Raw genomic sequence first — 24,291 nt, forward strand, 5'->3', positions numbered from 1 at the left:
AAAATGTTTATCCATTAAATAGAGATTTAAATAGTATTTAAGAGAAAATTATTAGATATTTTTAAAGAAATATATAAGGAAATAAGATATCTCTCTTTTGAAGCGAAAAAAAGGCCAAAAAATTGGTTGATTTTTGAGGATTTTATGCGTTTCAGGAGGAAGAGAAATAAATATTGATAAAGGTATAGAATAAAGCTATAAAAGGATTAGAACTTATATTTAGCAGTTATATTTTATCTTTGATTACATTTGGATCTATAGAAACTCCATATTTATAGACTTTTTTGAATCGTTGTGTTTCTATACGTGAATATTTAAATATTTGTTTTTTTCGGCTTTTTTAAGTGCTAACGGTGTTATTTTATGCTATATAAGATGTTGACGGTGTTATTAGAGTGTATCAGAGGTTATCTGGTTTATTTCTAATTTATTTTATTGATCCTGGGTTTATTTTGAAATTGTAACGTTCCTTATTGGTATATCTAAAACTTTATGACAACATCAACGCATAGTACGCAGCTATCCAATGTTGTTGGATCCCGTTATCGGGTTAAAAAGAAGATTGGTGAAGGGTCGTTTGGGGTTATTTTTGAGGGGATAGACATGTTTAATAATCAACAAGTAGCAATTAAATTTGTAATGAGAAAATATTTTGTACTCTAGAATGCTATTCTTATGTTTATAGGAGCCTAGAAAGAGTGATGCACCTCAATTACGTGATGAATATAGAACATACAAATTATTAGTGGGAAGCCGTATTATTTTCTTATTAGATAGATATAAAAATGCTTAGAAGTTTTTAGTTGGTATACCTCATGTACATTATTTTGGTCAAGAGGGATTGCATAATATTTTAGTTATTGATTTATTAGGACCAAGTTTAGAAGATCTTTTCGACTGGTGCGGAAGACGTTTTACGACCAAAACGGTTGTTATGCTTGCTAAACAAATGGTATTGTTTCATTTATGCATTTTGATATACTAAGATGTCTTAGTTGACGCGTGTTCAAACTATCCATGAAAAAAATTTTATTTATCGTGATATTAAACCAGACAATTTTCTTATAGGAAGGCCGGGTACTAGTAATTCTAATTTAATCCATATTGTTGATTTTGGTATGGCAAAACAATATCGGGATCCCAGAACAAAACAGCATATTCCATATAGAGAACGCAAGAGCCTTTCTGGCACTGCAAGGTATATGAGCATAAATACTCATCTTGGTAGAGAGCAATCTCGAAGGGATGATTTAGAAGCATTAGGCCATGTATTTATGTATTTTCTTCGAGGAGGACTTCCTTGGCAAGGACTAAAGGCAATGACTAATAAACAGAAATATGAGAAAATTGGAGAAAAAAAGCAAGCTACTTTGATTGAGGAGTTATGTGAAGGATTTCCAGGTACGTTTTTAGGATTTCTTTTCAAATGGTTTTATTTTGTTTATAGATGAATTTTCTCAATACATTTTATATGTTCGTAATCTCGGATTTGAAGATACGCCTGATTATGATTATCTTCGTGGTCTTTTTACCAATGTAATCAGAAAAATTGGTGAAACAGAGGATGGAGAATATGATTGGATGCTTCTTAATGATGGAAAAGGATGGGAAGCTAGTTCTGTATTATTTTTGAAATAGTATTTTTTGATATTTTTCTAATTATTTATAAGAAACATGTATCTTCGAATCAACATTTGGTTGTTTCCAATGTTGCACATAAATCTACTTCGGTTACTGATTTGAGACATTTACCATCATCTAGGACAGGACAACATGTTTCGTCTAATCGGTTAAACCCATCCCATTGTATTCCTCCGTCGCCTATACCTGTTCATAATGGATTAAAACCTTGTAAAGAAAGGCTAAATGATATTAAAAATAATTCAGAACATATGAAAGAAATATCTAATACCAGCCCTCGGATTCATCAAGAATCTCAGCAACAATCACGGTTATCTCAGGCTTATGCAACAACGCCTGCTAAAAAATCAAAAAAAAGTTGGAGATTTGCTAACTGCTGTGGGTAGTGTGGCTAAAACCGGAGTCTATTTTTAGGCAAGTTAAAATAACGTGAAATAAACATGCATAATTTTAAAAAAATTTTAACTTTAATATATTAAACATTGTTTTTATTGTCTTATTTTTAAATGACCATAGATGGGAACGTTTATATTAATCATGAAAGTAGTAGTTTAATGTTTAATGTTTAAATAGACTTTTTTATATGATGAAATATATAAAACCGGAGGAATGTTTCTGTTCATATTTCTAGCCAATTTAAACAATCAGGTGTAAAATAAGTAATAATAATTTCTATTGACGTTAATGAGTTTTTTTGAGCAAATAGATAAACCTGCTCCTGCTCGTAAACAAGATATTAAAGTTTCTATAACAATTGTCTCTAAATCATAGACACCTGCTTTAGCAGCGGCATGAATGGCTGCATATTCTCCAGAAACATGATATGTAGCAATTAATAAATCAGGTGCAATTTTAGAAGTATTTGCAATGATATCAAGATATAATGTAGCTGGCTTAATGATGATGCAGTCCGCTCCTTCAGAAATATCTCGTTTCTACTTATAAATGAGAAAAAATAATTTGAAAGAAAAATTAACAATGGCACGCTGTGCAAGTTTTTTTGATGGAGGAGGAAGCTGATAAGATTTTCTGTCCCCAAAAGAAGGTGTTGAATTTGCTGCTGACCTTAACAAGTTTTATTAGAAAATATCAATAATCTATAAAAATCGTACCGAAATGGGCCGTATAAACATGATGCAAATTTAGCTGAATAACTCATAACCATAATTTTATGTGATATACCCGCCTCTACAAGACCTTTTTTTATGGCTAATACTCTTCCATCCATCCTTCCACATGTTAATTATATACAATATATGATTTATAAATAAACATATCGCTAGGCGCAACTGCATCTGCCCCTGCTTTTCCATATTCAACAGCTATTTTTGATAAACGTCGAACACTTGCTTCATTATTAATTGTTCCATCCTCATAAAGCCATCCGCAATGACCGTGTGATGTATATTCACATAAACATACATCACAAATAACAAAAAGCTCTGGAAATCGACTTTTTAAAAGACGTATAGCTGAAATCACAGGTCCTTCCGGATCATCTGCCTTTGTACCATATATATCTTTTGAATTATTTAAAACCCCAAAAAGAATCACTGCTGCTAATCCTTTCGCTACAAGTGGTGCTATAAAATTCTCAAGCTTATTAATACCCCATCTGATATCAATAATTATCATCATATAATCATAAAAACCCCTTATATATACCTTTTCTGTCCTGGTAATGAGACAATTTCTGTTTCATCGTCTGGATTGTCTGTAACAAAAAGAGGGTAAATTAAACAGTTTTTTGTCAGGATTTTTGAGGATTGCCATTTTCTTGATAACTTATGAGAGTAACTATTGTATATTAGTAAAAAATGTGAAAGTATAGTCCTCAAAAGCTCACCTACTATGGCAAATAAGTGGAGATAAGGTGGACTTAGTCATAATTAAGTATAATAAAAAATCTAGAAGATGTTGTCATGACAACAAATATGGTTGTTATGGATACCAGGGGAAGTTGTCATGGATACAAGGGGGTTATACTGAGGAAGAATGTCATGTGATTTGGAAGACGACATAAAAAAAATATTATGTGAAAGGGTATAAAAAGGGTTATATTGAAGAGTTATTGAGGAAAATTTTTTGTTCTATTAAAAATTTTTGCCTTTTTTTGATAGATTTCCTTTTTTTTGGAAAAATTGTGTAAAAATTGCAGTTTTAATGAATCCACGAATTGCAAGTGTTGCAGTAATTGGAAAACAGGTTTTTTTTTAGATTATTTATTGATTCTTATGAATTTTAGAATAATCCTCTTTATTTGAGGGTTTTTTCAGAAAAAAAAACGGATTTGACGTATCATTTTATGATTCATAGTGCGTGTGATGAATTAGAAGGCAAACTGATTATTTTGTTATTATGAGAATATTTCTTATTATTATAGCTGCTTTAAGTAGGGTTTCAGTTGAAGAAAATACTAAAAAATTGCAACAAAATCCCTTGGAAACAAATTCAAATGCGAAATTGAATGAACGTTCTCAGACATCTGTTAATCCTAAAACAGAGTCATTAGATGCATATCTTGGGCTTTTACATATACAGGAAACAGCGGCTGGTTATGGGTTTGTGACTAATACACAGATTAAATTCATAGTCGTGTTGGATATGTCAGAAATGATTATTACAGATGCTGATATGAAACTGGTTTATTTTTTATTAATTTTTTTAATTTACTGCTAATATATATAAGCTTTTCAAGGCAATTCATTCCGCATATATCGTTCAGGTTTGTAATCCATTTTATTCTTTAGACGATAAGACACCTATACAAAGTCGACGGTTCGATAAAATGATTCAACAGATTGTAGAATCATGGACATCTGGTCTATGAAATCGAATGACATTTCCGTAATATGGCATACCGTATTTCTGAAGGAGAAATGTGTTATATATATATATATGTATATTATAAAAGAAAAAATGTTGATAATTATATTATTGTAATGGATTTTATTTAGTACTTATATATGGCATAAAATTTAGATTAAAAAAATATGAAAAATATATTTGATTGGCTGGAATAGTTACTTCGAATGCATTGAAATTTCTTTATACAGAATCAATTTTGAGCTAACAAGTCGATGTAATTTGTTAATATAAAAAGTTATATATTGAATAATATTTTCTAGTTTAAATTTTACATTTTTTATAACAATAAATTATTCAAGATCGTTTAGTTTTAGTTGGATTTTTTCTCCTGGTTTAAAAGCAGGCATTCCAAAATAAGGGCATTTGCTACATCGAAAAGCATCACCAAGATAACAATTTCCACAATTACTGATAATATTACTTGCCTTTATGAAATCTATATCTCCAAGTTCGTGTTCTTTTAGCAAATGTATTGTCATTTTGTCTATTTTTTCCGTTATTTCTGTTTCGTCTTGTTTCAAGCCGCATGTACAATTTTTACATCTTTTTTTTTTCTTTATTGATTGATTGTTGCAAAAATTATTTTCATATGTAGGAGGAATTAAATCGGATGGTTCTAGAAGATCATCTTCGTTAATTAATTCTATATTATCGAATTTTATATTGTAGTTGTTTTTTTTAAGATTTGTCTTTTTTTTTGGTAAAGGAACCGCATTTTCTGGGATAATTGGCCTTAAAAATATGAGCTTCGTTTATTAGTTTTTTTTCAATAAAAAACAACCAACATACTTCTTCATTTTCAAGATTAACGTTCCAACCTTGTAAAATAGCTTCTTGGCGAACTTGGTTTCTTCTTTCTGAATTTTCTATGCGAATACGCCCTCCTTTCTCATATTTTATAGACATTAGGAGAGGATTAAGTATAAGAATGAACTCATTAAGGCTTTTCTGTTCGGTTGATATAAGAAAAAAACATTCATATAATTCCTTCTCAAGAACTTTTGATCCTGTATAAATATCATTTATATAACAAATATCTGCTCTATAATTCTTTGTGTCTATACTAAGGTCCTTGTTTATACTGAAATTATTTGGTAAAAGTATTAAAATATTATTTTGTGTTGTCTTATTTTGTGTTAACAAAAAATCTTCAATTTTTCCCGGAAAAAAACTACTCAAAAGAGATTCACCATCTTTATATGTATTTGATAGTGATTTATCTTGTTTTTCAGGATCAGATCCCATCTAATAATCTTATAATCAGTTTTTTTTTAATAAATTTGTAGTTATTTCGAGCAGCTGGATTTCTGGAGATTATTAGTTATAGAAAAATATTATAAATTTGCTGGGTTTTAACATAAATATCTATTTTATAAGAAATTAAAAATTATTTATAGGATTGTTTTTTCAAATCATTAATTTTTGAATGAATGTCAAAAAACAAAAGTTTTAAGGAAATTAAGAGAACTTTGAAATAAATGATTCGATTTTAAATGAACAATAAGTTCTTATTTAGAAATATTAATTACTTTTTATATTTTTATAGAAAAGACTGAAAAAATCAATTATTAATATTTGTAGAAATAATACTTTATATATATTTCGATTGTTAATTATTTTTGATGAAATATATTGAAATAATAAGGGCTTCGAGTAATTTAAGAGGCTATATAATCATATTTAGATACAATTATATTTTTATACTATATTTTTTTATTTTAGATAAGATAAAAATATGTAAAAATTTTAATATCTTGATTTATTTAAAAAGAAAAATGTTTTATATTAGAAAATCATAGAAAAAGAAAGGTTTTATGATTAAAGGCATATTTTATATATTTGATCTTAAAAGAAGCTAAACTTAGCGATTATTTTTGTTTTAAAAGGAACTTTAAAGAAATGATATATTTTAAGATTTTTTATATTTTTATCTTTAAATACTAAAGAATCGGATGAGATATTGAATATTTAAGTGGATTTATAGGTAATTAATAGGTTATCTTTTATTGATTTTTATGAATAAAGTTATATCTCTAATTAGAGAATCTATGATTACTATGGAAACCTCTACGTTTTCGAAATTTTGAGAATTTGGTTGAAGAAAAAAATCAAAAATTAAAGGGATTTTAGCAGAGATTAGTGATTTTTTAGTAGATATTTTGATTTCTTTTGTTTTGTTTTATAGAGTTTCTTTTTTCTTGGAAAAAAAAGGTGTATTTTTTTTTGAATTTGGAAGATGACAGATGAATGGGATGAAAAACAACGGGAAGAAGGGGATCCTGAGACAGAAGAACAGGTTAGAAGCTTTGTCTTCATTTGGAGATTTTTATAGTATTTTTTGGTGTTAAAATTTTTTTTAGGAACTTCAAGCAATGAAACAACGTGTTGCTGAGATGGAAGCAGAAGCTGAAAAATTGAGAAAAATGCAAGCTAAATTAGATAAAGAAAGCTCTCAGTTAGTAGAAAATAAAGAAGATGTGGACTCTCGTAGTGTTTATGTTGGAAATGTTGATTATGGTGCAACTCCCGAAGAAATACAAGCCCATTTTCAAACTTGTGGAACTATTAATCGTGTCACAATTCTTTGTGATCGTTATTCTGGTCATCCCAAAGGATTTGCATACATTGAATTTTCAGAGCCAAGGCTTGTTGCCCATGCTTTAGTTCTTAATGAAAGTTTATTTAGAGGTCGTTTACTAAAAGTTGTTCCAAAACGTACAAATCTCCCTGGAATGTCCCGTGGAAGAGGACGAGGTCGTGGCCATGCTTATCGTGGACGCTATGGTTATCGTGGTGGCTACCGTGGTTCTTATAGAACTGGCCCATACTAATTTTTATTTAAAAAAAATTATTTCATTATTTTTTCAACAAATATTTTAATACATATATTTTCTAATTAAAAATACTTTGATCTTATCTACATCAATTCTTTCTATATCTTTTTATCTCTATTTATACATTTCTATATCTAACCTTACTCCCTTATTACTATCCTATACCTGGCTTAATTCGATACAAAAGGCAATAACTACTGACCAGCATAGCAAAAAATTAAAAATTTAGAAACTGAGAAATTTTGGAAGATTTAGGGAGAAATAGACTAAGGTAGGTATTTATTTCGAATATAATTATGTTAATATTGATGAATGTTTTTTTTTAGAGATTTTTATCTGAAAAAACTAGTGTTTTAGACAAGTTTTTGGAATAAGCTTAGAAGGGATACAAGTGGAAAAAAAGATGAGATATGGCTTCTAATTCACCGTAAGTATAGTTCTAGACGAGTATAATCAGGAAAATGTTTTTTTGTGTGATTTTTTTTGGATTATACTCGTCAAAATAGGTTTTTAAGACAAAGAACTTATTTGTGTTAGGGTTCAAAAGATTAAGCTTACAGGTTTTTGAAATAAGAGGGAATATAATGTTTTTTTAATAAATTGATAGTAATTGCAGTGGACGGGCTTTATAAGCGGGATTTAATACGTATTTTATTGTTATGATATGAATAAGATGATTAATTTATATTAAGGTACGCCGGATCCATTTGCAGTTATTACAGTGGATGGAGAGCAGACGCAGACGACCTCAGTTATAAAGAAAACTCTTAATCCTTATTGGAATGAAAGTTTTGAAATGTATAAAATGAAGTTTATAGTGATATTTTCTTATTCATGAAATATATTAGATCAGTGAAAGAGTCTAGTATTCTTGCTGTTCAGATTTTTGATCAGAAGAAATTTAAAAAGAAAGATCAGGGTTTTCTTGGAGTTGTTAATTTACGTATTAGTGATGTGATTGATCTTTCTCTGGGTGGCGATGGTGGGTGTTTTTGTATTTTTTTATTATATGATTTATTTGCGCGTTTTAGAAATGCTTATAAGGGACCTCAAAAAATCTAATGATAATATGATGGTTCATGGAAAACTTATTATAAGTCTTTCTACTTTTGTTTCAGTCCCTGGTCGTAATCAGTCTTCTCATAATGGTGCTGCGCAAATTAATGGGCTGGCCTCAGGTTCTGCTACAGTTTCTATGTCTATGAATCCTTCTCCGTCAAGAATTGGCATTGTTTCTAATTCTGCCGCAGAAAATACAGAGACGGGGCATTCTGCAAGTCAGAGTTCTCGGCATATGGCTTCTTATCAAGGAAGTGGTAATTATAGTTCTTTTGAGGATCAGTATGGACGATTACCGTCTGGATGGGAAAGAAGAACTGATAACCTTGGTCGAACTTATTATGTTGATCATAATACACGAACAACAACTTGGACACGGCCTTTGTATGATTATCTCTTATATATGATATTTTTCTAATGTTTTTAGTACTGGTCGAATTGATTCTGACGGATTGTCTCAGTAATTAACCCAATTTAGAATTAGAAAACATTCTTATTTTAATAGAGCTCGCCCTAGCGCTAGAGAAAGTGTTTCATCTCATATGGCTACTTCATCATCGGCTCATCATGGATCATCTTCTACAAATGAGCAAAATCGAGTACCACTTGTTTCTGGTATTACGACAAATCCTGGTACGGGTGATTTGCCTAGTGGTTGGGAACAACGTTATACTCCAGAAGGAAGATGTTATTTTGTTGATCATAATACACGTACAACAACATGGGTTGATCCTAGACGTCAGCAATATATTCGAATGTATAGTGGAGCAAATATGGGAAATACTACAATTCAACAACAACCCATTTCACAATTGGGGCCTCTTCCTAGCGGATGGGAAATGCGTCTTACGAGTTCTGCAAGAGTTTATTTTGTTGATCATAATACAAAAATAACAACATGGGATGATCCCCGACTCCCTTCTTCCTTGGATCAAAACGTTCCTCAATATAAGAGGGATTTTAGACGAAAGTTAATTTATTTTCGGTCTCAACCTGCTTTGCGCCCTTTATCTGGACAATGTCAAATAAAAATTCGAAGAAATCATATTTTTGAAGATTCATATGCTGAAATTATGAGACAAACACCTAGTGATCTTAAGAAAAGGTTTATGGTGAAATTTGATGGTGAAGATGGTTTGGATTATGGTGGATTGTCAAGGTATATAGAAGTTATTTTCTTTGAACTATATTCATTTTTTACAGAGAATTTTTTTTCCTTTTGTCACATGAAATGTTTAATCCTTTTTACTGTTTGTTTGAATATTCATCTGTGGATAACTATACTCTTCAAATTAATCCTCATTCTGGCATAAATCCAGAACATTTGAATTATTTTAAATTTATTGGAAGAGTTCTTGGACTTGCTATTTTTCATCGAAGATTTCTTGATGCTTTTTTTATTGTTTCATTTTATAAAATGATTCTTAAGAAGAAAGTTACTCTCGCTGATATGGAAAGTGTAGATGCTGAATTTTTTCGGAGTTTGACCTGGATTTTGTATGATATTTTAATAAAATATTTTGATGCTAATTGCAATAGGGAGAATGATATTGCTAATGTTCTTGAGTTGACATTTTCTACTGAAGACGATCGTTTTGGAGAGGTAATGACGATTGATTTAAAACCTAATGGGAGAAATATCGAAGTAACTAATGATAATAAAAAAGAATATGTTGAGTATGTTCTTCTTGTAATCTAGATGTACGCTTACGAAGTAGGCTTGTTGCATATTGGCGTGTTTTTAAGCGTGTAGAAGAACAATTTAATGCTTTTCAAGACGGATTTAATGAGCTTATTCCACAAGAACTTATTAGTGTTTTTGACGAGCGAGAGCTTGAGTTGCTTATTGGAGGTATTACTGAAATGGATATGGATGATTGGAAAAAACATACAGACTATCGGGGTTATACTGAATCTGATGAGGTAATAATTAAAATTGTTCAAATTTTTTGTTGATTTCTTTTATTATAGATTATACAATGGTTCTGGAAATGTGTACGAAGCTGGGATTCAGAACGGAAGTCGCGTCTGTTACAGTTTATAACGGGGACGTCTCGTGTTCCTGTTAATGGTTTTAAGGATCTTCAGGGTAGTGATGGTCCTCGGCGATTTACTATTGAAAAAGCAGGAGAGATTACACAGCTTCCTAAGAGTCATACTTGGTATATGAAACTGTTAGATTTATTGTTTGTTATTTACATTTATTAGTTTTAATCGTGTTGATCTTCCTCAATATCCTACATATGAAATGCTTGTTCAAAAGCTTACACTTGCTGTTGAAGAGACAGTTGGTTTTGGACAAGAGTAAAATAAATCTTTTAATTTTCGGAGAATTTCAGAATTATAAATATGTGTTATCTTAGATGTATAACTGTTACAAACATACCTTTAATACTTCATTTAGTGATGCTGATTATTTATAAACTTGTTTTTGTTAGGTTTTTATGTAAATTTTAATGTATATGTATTGTTTTTCTAATTATTAAGTGTTGTTTTTTATCTTAATTATAGAAATTATTAAATATTAACACCAAAAAGAAGATATTTAGGAATTTTGATTATGTATTAGTTTTTTTAGTAATTAATAGTTTCTTTAATATTTATTTTTTTGATATTAATATATGTATTAGTTTTTACTTATTAAAACAAAAATTTGAATTTTCTCCAGTAATTTAGTATGCCTGCATCTATTTAGGGATCTATGGTGGTTTATATTTATGATATAATATTCAAGAATGTATCTTTTAGTTTTTTTAAATTGATATCTTTTTATTTCTATAATTTCTATGAATATTATAAAAAATATTTTTTCAATAAATTAATATCTGAAATTAATAAAAATCTTCCTAAATAACATAAATATTTAGAGTTTATGCTAATAATATATGAGATGACTCTTTTTGCTTGTTATTTTCTCTGTGTACTATTTTTAAGGTAAATTAGCAAATAAGAACCAATTTATAATATTTCAAACCTTCTATCATTTCTTCATTATGATATAACTTTTTATCAGGAATGTTGGGAAGTATATAAAGCTAATAATATTCCGTGAGAAAAGGTTTTGTTTCAAAAAAAAAGCGTATTACCTGCAATTCTTTTAGTTCTTCTAAACATTGATCATCTTTATTTTCCAACGAATCTGAAAAAATATTGCTTATATCCTAAAAATGTTTTTAAATATTATTTAAATAACTAAATAGATAATACATTTTGATAAATAATAGCATCTTTTGTTTCATCCATAAGTTTCAAACTTGATTCATATGACATCTTCTTATTAATCTCTTTTAATAAACATGAGTTTTGTTCAAGTATATATATAATATCTTCCTCAATTAATGCAAATTCAATGGTTGATATCTAACATAAATAAAATATAAAAAATATAAAAAATAATACCAGATTTTCTAATGTCTCTACATGAGCAAGGGCCTTATCAAAAAGTGCTTCATAGTTCTTCTTTTCTCTTAAAAAGTTCAATGCTCTCTGTTTATCGCCTTGTGCAAGTGATCTTTTTGCTGCTTCTTTTATATTTTTAATATAATTTTCCGATCTTTTTTGATACATATGTAATCTATCACGCTGTATTTTTAATTTAAACAGTATATAATCTCTTTTTGTTACTTTTTTGCTACATGAAATACCCATAATTTTCTATATATTTAAAAGTATCAAATATACCCTTATATATTACACTTTTTTACTGGAAAAAAAACGTAAGATAGGAAATAAATTCCAGGGAATTCAAAAATAATCTATGTAGATCCTTTTTCTTCCGAAAATCATTAGATTTAGGCACTTTTTTTTTTCTTCAAATATTGGACGTTAATTTTTTGCCCTGACAACGGCTCAGTGATGAAAGGCAAAGCTCGACTGAGTCGTTGCTTGGATGATAAAATTCGAGAGTATTTGGATGAGTATTTTGATCAGTTTTTGAAGGCTCCTTCAAGTCTTTTGGAAGCTTATGAGTATCTTCAGGGCAGAGATTCGCTTTTAAGGCGTACTAAAAAACAAGTATTGGAGATGTCTATTAAAAGGGTTTTGGGGGAAAAAGGACCGGGAATATCTAATAAATTACTAGGTGAATCTCTTGGGGATATGAAGGAGACAGAATTTTTCGAAAAAACGGCGATTTCCTGTGAAAATTTGGTGTGTCTTTGTGATTTTTTGGAAAAACGAATATTTTCTGATTAAAAGATCTTTTAGAGCAAGATCAGTATAAAAAAAGAGGAAAGATCTGTATTGGACAGTGAAGAAGATGTTTTAAGTCAGAAAGAATTATTAAAATCGGGTTATTCTTCATTAAAAAATGAAAAAATAATGAAAGATCGATCTTATGATATTTCCATGTCTAAACGTAAGAATAAGATGGAGAAAAGTGATATTCCTAGTAAAAGATTAAGAGGTTATCTTATCCTTTTTTTTTATTTTTTTTAAACAATTGAAGTTAATGAAAATTATAATCCACCTAAAGGGATTTTGTTTGATGATCTCGGGGGTATAGATGAATGTATTGATGAGATTCTTGAATATATTGTGATGCCTTTGATGCATCCTGAGGTTTATTCTTATATTGGTATTCAACTTCCAAGGTTTATTGAATATTTTTTTTAGAAAGAATTAATTTTTTTGAAGAGGGGTTTTACTTCATGGCCCTTCAGGATGTGGGAAGACTTTGCTTGCAAATGCTATAGCATCTGTAAGGGATTTTTTTTTTAAAGAATGATTTATTTATATTTTTTTTAGGAAATTGGTTTACCATTTATATCTATTTCTGCACCGTCTATTATTTCTGGTATGTCTGGTGAATCAGAAAAAAAGATTCGAGATATGTTTAATGAAGCAAAATCGATTGCTCCATGTCTTATATTTATTGATGAAATTGATGTAGTAACACCTAAGAGAGAGAATGCACAACGTGAAATGGAAAGGCGGATTGTCGCTCAATTTCTTACATGTATGGATGGTAATTTTTTATAGAATCTTTGATTTTTTTTGATCATAGATAGATCTTTCTTTGGATAAAACAGGTGGAAAACCTGTTTTAATAATCGGGGCGACGAATAGGCCTGATTCATTAGATCCTGCCTTACGTAGAGCTGGTAGATTTGATCATGAGATATGTCTGAATGTTCCAAATGAAATTGGGAGAGAAAAGTTATATGAGTTTTTTCTATTATATACATATGTTAATAATAATTAGAATTCTTCGAACACTTCTTAAAAAAGTACGTCTTTCTGGTGATTTTGACTATAGAAAGTTGGCAAAAATGACACCAGGATACGTAGGCGCAGACTTGAGTTCTCTTATTACTGCATCTGGTATTGTTGCTATTAAAAGGATTTTTAAATTATTACAAAACAATGCATCATTGAATGAAAAAACATTATCTCAATCAAATATGGATTCTTCTAGTCCTTTAGACAAAAATAATAGTCGGGTTTCCATGACGGATTTGAATTCTTTCATATCTGACAGTTTTCAAAATACTGCTATTATTCAACGTTTTTTAAAAACATACCCTAATACATTACCTAATGATGTTTTATCATTAATGTGTATTACTATTGATGATTTTTTAGAGGCACTTCCTAAGATTCAGCCATCATCTAAGCGTGAAGGATTTGCAACTGTTCCAGATGTAACGTGGGCAGATGTTGGCGCATTAGAGTCTATTCGTATGGAAATGCAGATGGCTATTGTCCAGCCTATCAAACATCCAGAATTGTATGAAAGAGTAGGTATTACAGCGCCTTCTGGAGTGTTGCTTTGGGGGCCTCCTGGCTGTGGGAAAACTTTATTAGCCAAAGCAGTAGCTAATGAAAGTCGGGCAAATTTTATTTCAGTTAGAGGCCCGGAATTATTGAATAAGGTTAAGATTTGACATTTTAGATGCGTTTTTGTAATTTAATTAGTATGTCGGAGAATCAGAACGTGCTGTTCGCCAAGTATTTTCAAGAGCAAGAGCTTCTGCTCCATGTATTATATTTTTTGATGAATTGGATGCAATTGTCCCTCGAAGAGATGATTCTTTAGTAAAAAATATATTATTTTCTTTCTATTTCAACTTATTTATATTCTTTAGCCTGAATCTTCTGCAAGAGTAGTTAATACATTATTAACAGAGTTAGATGGATTAAACGATAGAAGGGGGATATATGTAATAGCTGCTACAAATCGTCCGGATATTATTGATCCTGCCATGATGAGACCTGGACGTCTTGATAAACCATTATTTGTAGAATTGCCATCTGAAGATGAACGTTATGAAATTTTAAAAACGTTGACTAAAAAAACACCTATTTCCTCATCTGTAAATCTTCTACAGATTGCAAAAGATCAAAGATGCCAAAATTTTAGGTAATTTTTATTTATTAATTAAACTATGTTATATTGATTTGATTTAGCGGTGCTGATTTAGCTGCACTTGTTCGAGAAGCTGCTGTTCTTGCTCTTCAAAATACCTTTTTTATCGATCTTTTTACTGAAAAAATGCTTCAGAATGATTTTCAAGATATTCCTTTATATATTGAACAGTATCATTTTGATAAGGCTTTTTTAACAATACGACCTAGCGTTTCTGATAAAGATCGAGATCGTTATTATAATCTTAATCGTCGTTATGGTTGTTTGACTACCGAATCGTCATAAAAAAAGGGCTTTACATCATATTTTTTGTTCTTTAAAATGAATTTATGTCATAACAATTCGATCTTCATATATCTTAACAAAAGGCTTTTAGTATCTTCATTAATCTTCATTTCATAAGAAAATCATTGGTTTAGTGCATTATTTACAGAAAAAACTTCGAATTTTGAAATAATTGAGTTCTAACTAAGAGTTTTATGGATTATAGTAATATTTAATTTTTTATTTTTAAAAAATAAAAACCCGCTATTATTAAATATAAGAACAATAGGTGTAATAAACACTTATAATTCACTAGGAATCATGTATTTTTTTTCACATATTTCTTTTCGCCCTAACCCTTCTTTTGTACATAAAAGTACAAATGTAGTATTAAAATTGATATTTCCGGTTTATCGGACACTAGTGTGTACCTACTTTTTTAGATATATATATATGTTGATTTCTGGCTGATTCCAGAAGTTTTATGCGAAACTATAAAAGGCCAAGATTATCCCATTTTTTCATTGAAAAACCAATAAAAAGCACATGACACGGTCATTAAAGAAGCAGTCCTCTGATGGTGGGCGATTTTTTTCTAAGTTATTTTTTTTTGAATATTTGAGAGTTTATCTAACATAGATTTTTAGACATGGATATGGGGGAACAGCACCAAATGGAACAAAGAAGAATGGTGCTGGAAAGGCTAATTGGTATGTTTGAGGGTCCTGTTATATTTAAAAATGGGTTAGCTTATTTTTTTAGGGGTACAGAAGGTTCAGAAATTGAGTTATCGGATTATTTGAAAAAAGGACGTCGTCCATCCAATCCACAGTCTACGAGTGTGAAATGGACGGATTTTGATAAGTTTAATAAAGAAGGTTCGCCGGAAGCGATTAAAACAGATGATTTATGAAGAAAATGTTTTTTGTGGAAAAAAATGAGAAATTAAATAAATACGGAAAGCTTATTCCGAAAATAGTAGAAAAATACATTGATAAAGTATTTTTAAAACAAAAGATAATATTGTTGCATTAAATGATGGTTTTGTAATATATCAAGGATCTTTGCAAATAAATATATTTTAAAAATGCTGAATATTAAACGATATGAAAGAGATCAAATATAAATTTAAGCAAGATCAAGCTAAAAATGCAATATGTCATTAAAGATGTAAGCATAGAATTATTGAGTTGGTATGAGTGTAGGCATAAACATTTTAAGTATATTTAGAGTAGTCGATTCATTAATTTGCGTTTATTTTCTTGATCGATTTCATTGCATTTCTTTGTTTATTAGTATTTTATAAAATAAATGATGCTAAGTGTTAATAAATCAATTACCTGCATCGAATCTTTCATTTTATGTAAATATTCTTGTGAAAGTGCGTCTGCCTCCTCTATAAGCGTGTCTGCATCTGCCCATAAATCATTAAGTTCAAATGCTTCATCTGGCAAAAGAAGAGATTGTATTTGTGTTTGAATTAGCTTTGCTTCTTTTGTATATGTTTCTAGGCATATCTATAAAGAAATAAGGAAAATTTAAAATATTGTTAAAGATACAGATAATCGTTGTAGAGCTTTTTGAAGAGTAGTTTCCTGGTTGAGAACAAAAGCAGAGTCAGAACGTGCGTATTCGAGTTCTTGTTGCATACATTGACTTAATAAATTAGTATTTAAATACATATTAGTTATAAGATTTTTACAGAATAGTTTCAATTGAACTGTTTGATGTCAATTTGATCATTTTTTTTGCATATTCTTGTAATTCTTTTTTACACCTATCTTGAGTATCACGTTGTAAGTCTTGAAAATGACTGTCAAGCATTTCTAAAAGTCTTCGAGATTCTGGCTCCTTCAGTACATTCAAAGATGTACAAGATACATCAACTGTTGTATTTGTATCTTTTTTAGCTTCTTTTATACATATTTCTTTTATATCTTTTTCTACTTGAGTTGTTTTAATTGATTGAGTTTTTCTACTAAAATTATCAATAAAATCCAAAAAAAAATGAGAAAAATATACGAAAAACGTGACTTTCTGCCTCTTTTATGTGGTTTCTTATAAACTTGTGTTTTATTAAGTATTGATGTCATATTTTATCAAGTAAAATAGTTATTTTTTTGATAATTCTTTTTTTAATAAAAAAAACCTTTTTTAAATATAAAGTAACTTTTTTAATAAAAATATATCTGTTTTTTAATAAAACTCTGTATTTTATTAAAAAATAGGTTTTTATCAAAAATATTAAATCAAGCTGTAATTAAGTTTTAAAAATCGACAAGTTATGGGTTGTCATAGCAATTAGGTGTAGAACATTATATACACAGATACTTAATTTTTTTAGATAAGAAAATTATTATTTGATTATTTTCAAGGTATTCTATGTTATTTTGATTTAGAATACTTTAATTTTAAAATTCTGTATGTATGTTTTTTTTTATTATTTTTTCTCGTTATTTAAACTGATTAAGAAAAATTGTTTAAAAAGTGAATATAGTCTATTTTAATTAAATAGCTTCTGTTTTCTAATTTCTTGAGATATTATAAGTAGCGAAGATTATATTTGGATATAAAAAAGGAAATGCGCCAGAAATTTGTTAAACTTACTGTAGAAAACAAAAAATATTTCTGGAATTGGCTGCGTCGATTGTTGGTTATTGATCCGGAACGTTCATCTGGAATTACATATAATAATCAATATCGTAAGCCGGCACCTGGAAGTCCTGAAAGGCTTTATGCTAGACCGTTAAACCTTCCAGCATCCGATATTTCGGAGAATTCATATTGGAAAAGAGATATGCGTCGAAATTATCCTAGACCTGGAATAATTACACAACCTATTTTAGCAAAATTGTTTGTACTTGGAAGTGTAGAGAATCCAAAGTAATGTTTTATATTAATAAAATATTATTGATGTTTTTTTTAGAATTTCAGAACCATCGGAAACTGAAGCTCAGACAACTACCCCTGCCATAACACAATCACTATCAACTATTTTATACAATGCTGAGCCATCTGAAATCCGGAAATTTGTGTTAACAGATAAAGGCATTGCTCCTCATCCTGGTAACTCTTATCATTGGACGTTAGATGAAAAAAATGGATATCCTTCAAGTAAGTTGATTTGATAAGATTCCATTAGAAAATATGGAAAAACAAATAATTCTTATTAATGAAAAAAGCATATTCAGTACGAACATTTCGCTAATTTATGGGAATATTATGAATTTTTTCATTTATGTTTACCTAAATGGATGCTTTATTCGAATCTTCTTCAGTATCTGATAATTGCAACAAACTATTTAATTCTTTCTTGATCATTTCTCGTGCATATGCTTCTATATCTTTTGCCATAGTTTCAAGAATTTTTTTAATCTTATTGTCAATTCTATAGAATATTTCAATAAAACGATTATATCTTGTATTTAAAATAATGTTTGTTATAACTGTATATGTTTCACGTAAAAGATCGCACAATACAAGAACTGTCTGTGTATAGGATGGCATAAAAGGTAAATGAGGATATGTTAATGATTTAGTAACACTTTCCTCCTCATCAAAATAGGAATTTTCTATATTAAAATTACTTTTGCGAGATCCTCTTGAACCAAAAAATGCCTTCATTCTAGGCGTCCAAGTTCCAAAATCTCGTGTTGTAGTTTCCCACGTTGTGAGAATTGTAAGATAGTTTTTTAAATAATCTTCAAATGTTTGGGACGTTGAAGGCGGTACTAAAGAAGAAAGCAGATATCCAAGCATATGATAAGATTGAGTCCTTACATTATTAGAAATCCAATAATAAATAATAAATATACTTTTTGCAAGCAGGTTTAACATTGAAATATATATCAATTTGATTTTTTTCCAAAAAAATTGTGTTGAGCCAATGAATATCTCCATCATGACTAGAAGTAAACTTAGAAACAAGTTTTTAATATATAAAATAGAAATATCAGAGTGTATATAGTGCGCATACACTACGCATATATTACGCATATACTATGCATATTCTATATAAAAATGTCTATTTCGATGCATAGTCCTCAGCTTATGAGATCCAATAAAGTTTATACATAATTTATGCCTTTATTTGCTTTTATTTTATTTATCCGTTTGTATTCTTTAAAAAAACCTTACATTTGTGTGATATGCTGAATTAATCTAAACCTCTTTTCCTTGATTCCTGCTACTTCTCGGATCAAAACATGTAAAGACAATGGCATTCTAAAAAATAATATATCTACAAGTTATCTATATTGGCCTTTATCCTTAGATATACCCGTTTTAAATGTAGATCATCGTTAAGGACTTTAGGAGGAGAAGTGTCACGTGATTTATGAGTTTAGGACAGATTGTGATCACGTGCTTTTCACGTGTGTAATGCTAAATGTTGTACAACTCGATTAATAATTTCAGTAGGCTCTGCCATTGCACCTATGCCAGTATCACCACAAGCAAGCGTTTTTTCTATAGGTTCTATAAACTTTATATATGGTAGTGTTTCGTGTATAAATTGAATATGTCTCTTGGTAAGAGGATGTTGCCACATTAAAGTATTCATAGAAGGTGCTGCAAAAATTGCAAGATTAGGAGACCAGGCCCTAAGAATACAAAGAAGAAGATTATCGCAAATGCCATTTGCTATTTTTGAAAGAGAATTTGCTGATAAAGGTGTTAAAAGAAGAAGATGTGCCCAACGGCGAAGTTCTATATGTAAAATTGGGTCTCCACATTTTTTCCATGACTTTAAATTAATAAAATATAAATATATTAAATTAATACCTTCCATTCGTCGCCATCTGTCCATATAGGAATACCATATTTTTTAATTTCCTCTAAATCAAAAAATTGATTTGCTGATGATGTATAAACGATTTGAATTTCAACATTTTTATATGCCAATAAACCTTGAATAATAATAGGCAATTTAATAGCTGCTATTGATCCTGTTACTCCAATGAGAATGTGTTGTTTTTCATCTGAATTAATTGACCAAACTTTATTTAAAAGTTTATTTTCTGTGTATTCTTGATATAAATCTGAATTATCCTTTTTATTCTGTTTTTCTTTTTCTTGTGTAACTAAGCATGTAGAAACATGATTTTTTGATTTATTTGAATTAGAATCTTGATTATTTGTCTTTTCTTTTTCAAGTTTTGATGTCATTAATAGATTTTAATTAAATTTATAATTTTTAAAGAAAATTATGCTTCTTTCTTTTATTTTAATCTTTTTAATATCTTTGTTTCGTTTATATTTAGCTTTTCTTTAGTTCTTTCATATCTTTTCTAGTTCTTATATATTCTTTTTTCAAGTATCGGCTGCCTTGTGCTTCGATTATTAGACTTTTTAAAGAGGACGTCTTTTTTTCATGAAAAGACATGAAAGAAAGACGATTTTTCCTCAAAAACCTTCATATATTGTCTCTGATTTTGTAATTCATGTATATTTCTTGATAAACTGATTAATTGCTGATTTCTAATAGCCAGAAGGTGTAGATGCTTTGCACGCTTCAATACTTTATCAGGCTTCTCGTAATACAATTCCAAGACATTGGATAGCGCATGAGAATATACCTCTTGTCTTTCAGTGTAGAATGCTTGAAATATTACTTAATAATGATAATGTATTGGTTGTTGAGGCTAAAAAGGATGTTGAACCAGTGTATGGTGTTATTGAATGTATGAAACATAGAATCTATGTGTTTAGTGAATTTGATTCAAGAGTTACTCGTATAGAGGTCCTGAAATTGCATGGGAGATGTGAAATTAGTGAGAATATTGAGAAAACTGCTGATATTGAAACACCTTTATTGCAGGTTGTGTTGCCATGGCAACCTCTAGTAATCAATAGTATTAAGGATTCAGATATGAAGCAAATTTCAAGTAAAGAAATACTAAATAGTCTTCGACAACAATATTTCTATATCCTTTATATTTCGAAAGTAAATTGAGTTTTTTTTTATATTTTTTAGCTTATTTATTTTAAGGTCTCATTGGCTTATTTTGCAAAAACTACATTAGCAAAAGCAAGAAAAGAGTGTCAAGAAGTTTATTTACATGAAAATAAGGGGTATTTTGAGATGATGAAATTTATTGAGACAGAAATGTTGCGAACACCGGAAGAATTAGAGATGAAATTTAAAAAATGGTTGCCTTTATTGGTTGAAGTTACTTTGGATGAGACGAATGATGTAAATATAAATGAATGGCCAGAAGAGGTGAAATGTTGGCCAGTAGATGCAGATGAGCGGGAATTTATCTTAAAATGGTGTAATTGTAATGAAGATTGCGTTTTTCGAAATAAAAAAAATGTGAATAAAAGAATTGATGCATTAAAATTTCGAGAGTATGTTTATTTTTTTCTATTTTTATGCTTATATGTTAAGGTTTGAGTTACAGATTATTTTAGTATTAGAAGTGCTTCTGTTATGCTATGAAACAAAAAATTATGTATCGGATCAAGAGTTAAAGAAAAGTCACATGTCGATTAATGTCGAACAGTATTTGGATATTTTAGTTGATAGATTATGTATTTGGCAAGCATTAAATGATACAGATTTATCGTTTGATAAGAATATTGATCAGAAAACGAATAGCGATCAATTATTGCAATTTTGTGCAGAAGTTGTTATGCCTTTGTATGCCAAAATGAGGTTTTTAGTGCGTAACTAATAATAGAATAGTTATGCATCTAAACTTCCTGATATTTGTAGTGGACTATTTGTTAAATGTGGCGGACCAATCCTTTGCCATCATTCTCTACGATCAAAGAGCGATAAAAAGAAAATTCAAAAAGCTAATCCATCTGCTTTTTCGAAGCCACTTGTTACTGCTATAAAATCTCTGTCTAATGTTTCTACAAAGTCACCTGTCGACATTACTTCAAGTCTTGCAACAGCTCTCGGTGATGAGAAAGCTAAATTGCAGTCCGTGTCAGTTACACCACGTCCTTCAATGGATTCACGTGTTAAAGGCATTTCAAGAGACGGTATTTTGAATTCTAAGAAATCTCTTCAGCATCGTGAAATAAAGATGCCTTTATCAAAAATTACTAAAAAAGAGAAGTTAGATGATTTAACGTCTCTTTCTAATCAACAATTTGTACGACCTCGTGTTGAAACACAACGGATTCAAATGAAGCGTAAAAATTCTTTTTTGTATGTGGAAAACTGCTTATTTTTGAAGAAAAATCTGTTACTGGTCAGATTCAAGTACTGGCAACACCCCAGAAGAATCGAATGGCTCGTCAGACAACAAATTCAATGGGTGATTTAGCAGAATGGAATGAAGGCTGGGTAATGAATACATCGATTAATGTTGATGTTAATAGGACGCCTTTAAAAAAACGTCAAAAGGTAGATGTTATATCAGAAACGCCAATAAAACGATGAGTCGAAATATCTTTGGGATTTATTAAAGATATCTTCTAGTTATGCTTATTTGTGTTGTTTTTAATCTGTTTTTTTCGATACAATAAACATTAAAGGTTAAGTGATATATTGAGATAAAAATCAAGGTTGATGATTAAATATTAATGAATAAATTTAACTTAAAAGATGACTTTACGAATTGAAATAACTAAATTGTTTTTAGTATTTTTTTAATAATAATATTTTTTGAGATTCGTTTTGTTAAATTCTTTTATAAAAATCCATTCAAAAGCAATTTGTATAAATGATATTTTATATGTGAAACATTTGTTTTTTTTATAGTTGAATCCATGACAGACTAAGAACAACTCTTAAATATTGATTTGACCATTCATGCGTTAACATTCCTGATTTTATTAGATAATACTCTTTTTTTTGTTTTTAAACCATCTTTTTCGCAATTCCAATAAGCACCTTGTGCTGAATGTATTCCAAGTGAAATATTCGATGATGTTTCAATAATTGACGATGTTAAAATCCATTTATATCGAGGTGCAAGTGCTTTTAATCCTTCTAGCAAACTGTGCTACAAAATCAATATATTTAAAATTATATTTTAAATTTTTTTCTACAATAATTTCTGTATTCCATAATTGCGCTTGACATTCTTTATAAGATGTATCTGCAAGAACACTTGAAAGACGTGAATTACAAAGTTCTCTTAGACTTTCACATGAAATGGGCTAATATTTTGTTATCAATAAAGATTAACCCTTATTACAAGAACATACACAGTTTGAATTTGTCATAGAGATAAATTCATAAAATTTAAGTTATGATAAAGATACGAAATTTAAATAAAGACAATAACCGGATTAAATTATAAAATGATCGTAACAATGTAGATATTAAAAAGAATTTATAAGATAATCATCGATTTAATAAGAATTTGTTGATTTCTGAATATTTATTTAGAATTTTGATAAGATTTTCGTATTTAAATAAAAATTAAAAAGTAGATAAATGATTAAAATTGAGGAAAAAATATACAAAAAAATATACATAAAATATACATAAATCTACTAATAAAATGTAAATATATAAATTAAAATCCACGTGCACTTCGGCCACGACGTGCCCTTCCTCTTCCTCTATCACGACCTCTGCTTCGTGATGCTTCTTTTTTCTTTTGTTTAGGTTTTGGTGCATCATCGATTAATAATGTATCAAGAGGAAGACTATCAGGAAGAATAAAATAACGAATATTATTACCACGAATACTAAGTGTATCTAAGCAAACGGGATCCTTATGGAAAACAGACATTTTAACCGTCTTGAGATGTGTATTCATTTGCATATCAACTGCAACAATGGTACCATTAACAATAGTTCCTATTGAAAATGAGCATAAAAGATAAGCATATAAGATATTTATATGTTAAATTTGATTTATTGATAGATAATATTAATTGTATGCGTATAATATGCATGCAATTATTTCGATAAACTTGTCTTAGTGAATAAAAAATAGATAATATACCATGCATATAATTCGTCTAATTGATAGATATATATTGATATAATTACTTACCATTTTTAAGCTCAATAGAAACAGTTTCATTGATTAATTTCATAAGAAATCTAAAAAAAATGCTAATAAGTATTTTATACATAAAAATACAAGAGAAAGAACCTTACGAGCTTCATTTTTAGTCTGAAAGTTGTCAGGTATATTTAATAACCTGTCAGACTTGAAATTTAATTTTTTCCGTTCTGTAAGCGCTGGTTGTATGAACAGCGTTTTCGATGAGGTTACTAAGGTTTTTCTTTCGTTGCTATGCTAAATTACTATGGTAAAAAGGTAATAAGAATATAGGATTTTTTTA

General features: G+C 29.2%; 16 protein-coding genes across 16 annotated transcripts; 8 read left to right on the plus strand and 8 right to left on the minus strand.

Annotated features, from left to right (window-relative positions):
- The first annotated feature begins 415 nt into the window (after positions 1-415).
- PNEG_02482 (hypothetical protein) lies at positions 416-2,834 on the plus strand. The gene is made up of 6 exons (XM_007876300.1): positions 416-636; positions 686-755; positions 804-952; positions 996-1,401; positions 1,448-1,620; positions 1,671-2,834. The coding sequence occupies exons 1-6, from the start codon at positions 493-495 to the stop codon at positions 2,025-2,027; spliced, it is 1,299 nt and encodes a 432-aa protein (XP_007874491.1). The 5' UTR covers positions 416-492; the 3' UTR covers positions 2,028-2,834.
- Positions 2,204-3,528, minus strand: PNEG_02483 (hypothetical protein; the record flags this gene model as incomplete). The annotated part of the gene is made up of 7 exons (XM_007876301.1): positions 2,204-2,313; positions 2,354-2,576; positions 2,619-2,706; positions 2,754-2,870; positions 2,915-3,256; positions 3,307-3,438; positions 3,488-3,528. 7 exons carry the CDS (start codon positions 3,526-3,528, stop codon positions 2,261-2,263), a joined length of 996 nt encoding a protein of 331 aa, XP_007874492.1. The 3' UTR covers positions 2,204-2,260.
- A 276-nt stretch (positions 3,529-3,804) lies between these two features.
- PNEG_02484 (hypothetical protein) lies at positions 3,805-4,471 on the plus strand (the record flags this gene model as incomplete). Its single annotated transcript, XM_007876302.1, has 4 exons — positions 3,805-3,846; positions 3,887-3,977; positions 4,025-4,284; positions 4,331-4,471. The coding sequence occupies 4 exons, from the start codon at positions 3,805-3,807 to the stop codon at positions 4,469-4,471; spliced, it is 534 nt and encodes a 177-aa protein (XP_007874493.1).
- Positions 4,472-4,735: 264 nt separating this feature from the next.
- Positions 4,736-5,791, minus strand: PNEG_02485 (hypothetical protein). Its single transcript, XM_007876303.1, has 2 exons — positions 5,299-5,791; positions 4,736-5,255 (listed from the first exon to the last, which is right to left on the minus strand). The coding sequence occupies exons 1-2, from the start codon at positions 5,752-5,754 to the stop codon at positions 4,800-4,802; spliced, it is 912 nt and encodes a 303-aa protein (XP_007874494.1). The 5' UTR covers positions 5,755-5,791; the 3' UTR covers positions 4,736-4,799.
- An 804-nt stretch (positions 5,792-6,595) lies between these two features.
- Positions 6,596-7,340, plus strand: PNEG_02486 (hypothetical protein; the record flags this gene model as incomplete). Its single annotated transcript, XM_007876304.1, has 2 exons — positions 6,596-6,805; positions 6,870-7,340. Exons 1-2 carry the CDS (start codon positions 6,746-6,748, stop codon positions 7,338-7,340), a joined length of 531 nt encoding a protein of 176 aa, XP_007874495.1. The 5' UTR covers positions 6,596-6,745.
- Positions 7,341-7,740: 400 nt separating this feature from the next.
- PNEG_02487 (hypothetical protein) lies at positions 7,741-10,710 on the plus strand (the record flags this gene model as incomplete). Its single annotated transcript, XM_007876305.1, has 13 exons — positions 7,741-7,770; positions 7,881-7,903; positions 7,951-7,989; positions 8,036-8,141; positions 8,192-8,325; positions 8,375-8,786; positions 8,830-8,862; positions 8,908-9,561; positions 9,606-9,899; positions 9,942-10,079; positions 10,121-10,325; positions 10,374-10,564; positions 10,611-10,710. Exons 1-13 carry the CDS (start codon positions 7,754-7,756, stop codon positions 10,708-10,710), a joined length of 2,346 nt encoding a protein of 781 aa, XP_007874496.1. The 5' UTR covers positions 7,741-7,753.
- A 562-nt stretch (positions 10,711-11,272) lies between these two features.
- On the minus strand, positions 11,273-12,050 carry PNEG_02488 (hypothetical protein; the record flags this gene model as incomplete). The annotated part of the gene is made up of 5 exons (XM_007876306.2): positions 11,273-11,325; positions 11,377-11,437; positions 11,489-11,563; positions 11,610-11,762; positions 11,802-12,050. The coding sequence occupies 5 exons, from the start codon at positions 12,048-12,050 to the stop codon at positions 11,273-11,275; spliced, it is 591 nt and encodes a 196-aa protein (XP_007874497.1).
- A 207-nt stretch (positions 12,051-12,257) lies between these two features.
- On the plus strand, positions 12,258-15,054 carry PNEG_02489 (hypothetical protein; the record flags this gene model as incomplete). The annotated part of the gene is made up of 10 exons (XM_007876307.1): positions 12,258-12,551; positions 12,609-12,807; positions 12,850-12,994; positions 13,038-13,101; positions 13,149-13,368; positions 13,412-13,559; positions 13,606-14,275; positions 14,319-14,438; positions 14,489-14,763; positions 14,811-15,054. The coding sequence occupies 10 exons, from the start codon at positions 12,258-12,260 to the stop codon at positions 15,052-15,054; spliced, it is 2,379 nt and encodes a 792-aa protein (XP_007874498.1).
- A 525-nt stretch (positions 15,055-15,579) lies between these two features.
- Positions 15,580-15,946, plus strand: PNEG_02490 (hypothetical protein; the record flags this gene model as incomplete). Its single annotated transcript, XM_007876308.1, has 3 exons — positions 15,580-15,632; positions 15,681-15,743; positions 15,796-15,946. 3 exons carry the CDS (start codon positions 15,580-15,582, stop codon positions 15,944-15,946), a joined length of 267 nt encoding a protein of 88 aa, XP_007874499.1.
- A 313-nt stretch (positions 15,947-16,259) lies between these two features.
- On the minus strand, positions 16,260-17,126 carry PNEG_02491 (hypothetical protein; the record flags this gene model as incomplete). The annotated part of the gene is made up of 5 exons (XM_007876310.1): positions 16,260-16,316; positions 16,374-16,550; positions 16,593-16,689; positions 16,736-17,011; positions 17,056-17,126. The coding sequence occupies 5 exons, from the start codon at positions 17,124-17,126 to the stop codon at positions 16,260-16,262; spliced, it is 678 nt and encodes a 225-aa protein (XP_007874501.1).
- Positions 17,127-17,614: 488 nt separating this feature from the next.
- PNEG_02492 (hypothetical protein) lies at positions 17,615-18,863 on the plus strand (the record flags this gene model as incomplete). Its single annotated transcript, XM_007876311.1, has 3 exons — positions 17,615-17,916; positions 17,960-18,147; positions 18,216-18,863. 3 exons carry the CDS (start codon positions 17,615-17,617, stop codon positions 18,239-18,241), a joined length of 516 nt encoding a protein of 171 aa, XP_007874502.1. The 3' UTR covers positions 18,242-18,863.
- Positions 18,280-19,256, minus strand: PNEG_02493 (hypothetical protein; the record flags this gene model as incomplete). Its single annotated transcript, XM_007876313.1, has 3 exons — positions 18,280-18,808; positions 18,849-18,938; positions 19,171-19,256. 3 exons carry the CDS (start codon positions 19,254-19,256, stop codon positions 18,280-18,282), a joined length of 705 nt encoding a protein of 234 aa, XP_007874504.1.
- A 146-nt stretch (positions 19,257-19,402) lies between these two features.
- On the minus strand, positions 19,403-20,344 carry PNEG_02494 (hypothetical protein; the record flags this gene model as incomplete). Its single annotated transcript, XM_007876314.1, has 2 exons — positions 19,816-20,344; positions 19,403-19,777 (listed from the first exon to the last, which is right to left on the minus strand). Exons 1-2 carry the CDS (start codon positions 20,197-20,199, stop codon positions 19,403-19,405), a joined length of 759 nt encoding a protein of 252 aa, XP_007874505.1. The 5' UTR covers positions 20,200-20,344.
- Positions 20,345-20,379: 35 nt separating this feature from the next.
- Positions 20,380-22,426, plus strand: PNEG_02495 (hypothetical protein; the record flags this gene model as incomplete). The annotated part of the gene is made up of 6 exons (XM_007876315.1): positions 20,380-20,476; positions 20,519-20,977; positions 21,023-21,381; positions 21,422-21,673; positions 21,719-22,176; positions 22,221-22,426. The coding sequence occupies exons 1-6, from the start codon at positions 20,405-20,407 to the stop codon at positions 22,424-22,426; spliced, it is 1,806 nt and encodes a 601-aa protein (XP_007874506.1). The 5' UTR covers positions 20,380-20,404.
- A 315-nt stretch (positions 22,427-22,741) lies between these two features.
- PNEG_02496 (hypothetical protein) lies at positions 22,742-23,214 on the minus strand (the record flags this gene model as incomplete). The annotated part of the gene is made up of 4 exons (XM_007876316.1): positions 22,742-22,812; positions 22,853-22,991; positions 23,038-23,148; positions 23,197-23,214. The coding sequence occupies 4 exons, from the start codon at positions 23,212-23,214 to the stop codon at positions 22,742-22,744; spliced, it is 339 nt and encodes a 112-aa protein (XP_007874507.1).
- A 227-nt stretch (positions 23,215-23,441) lies between these two features.
- Positions 23,442-24,135, minus strand: PNEG_02497 (small nuclear ribonucleoprotein Sm D1). Its single transcript, XM_007876317.1, has 3 exons — positions 24,099-24,135; positions 23,997-24,046; positions 23,442-23,797 (listed from the first exon to the last, which is right to left on the minus strand). The coding sequence occupies exons 1-3, from the start codon at positions 24,110-24,112 to the stop codon at positions 23,511-23,513; spliced, it is 351 nt and encodes a 116-aa protein (XP_007874508.1). The 5' UTR covers positions 24,113-24,135; the 3' UTR covers positions 23,442-23,510.
- Between the last annotated feature and the right edge of the window lie 156 nt (positions 24,136-24,291).

The sequence above is a fragment of the Pneumocystis murina genome (assembly GCF_000349005.2).
Source record: "Pneumocystis murina B123 chromosome Unknown supercont1.11, whole genome shotgun sequence".
NCBI lineage: Eukaryota > Fungi > Ascomycota > Pneumocystomycetes > Pneumocystales > Pneumocystaceae > Pneumocystis > Pneumocystis murina.

What these genes read in the sequence shown, in the direction of transcription:
- PNEG_02482 (XM_007876300.1), top strand. Translation starts at nt 493, where the DNA reads ATGACAACATCAACGCATAGTACGCAGCTATCCAATGTTGTTGGATCC. An exon ending in AACAAGTAGCAATTAAATTT is followed by an intron (nt 637 to 685) that starts GTAATGAGAAAA and finishes TTATGTTTATAG; the next exon opens with GAGCCTAGAAAGAGTGATGC. An exon ending in AAGGATGGGAAGCTAGTTCT is followed by an intron (nt 1,621 to 1,670) that starts GTATTATTTTTG and finishes ATTATTTATAAG; the next exon opens with AAACATGTATCTTCGAATCA.
- PNEG_02485 (XM_007876303.1), bottom strand. Translation starts at nt 5,754, where the DNA reads ATGGGATCTGATCCTGAAAAACAAGATAAATCACTATCAAATACATAT. An exon ending in TTAATCTTGAAAATGAAGAA is followed by an intron (nt 5,256 to 5,298) that starts GTATGTTGGTTG and finishes TAATAAACGAAG; the next exon opens with CTCATATTTTTAAGGCCAAT.
- PNEG_02497 (XM_007876317.1), bottom strand. An exon ending in TTCTATTGAGCTTAAAAATG is followed by an intron (nt 23,798 to 23,996) that starts GTAAGTAATTAT and finishes CATTTTCAATAG; the next exon opens with GAACTATTGTTAATGGTACC.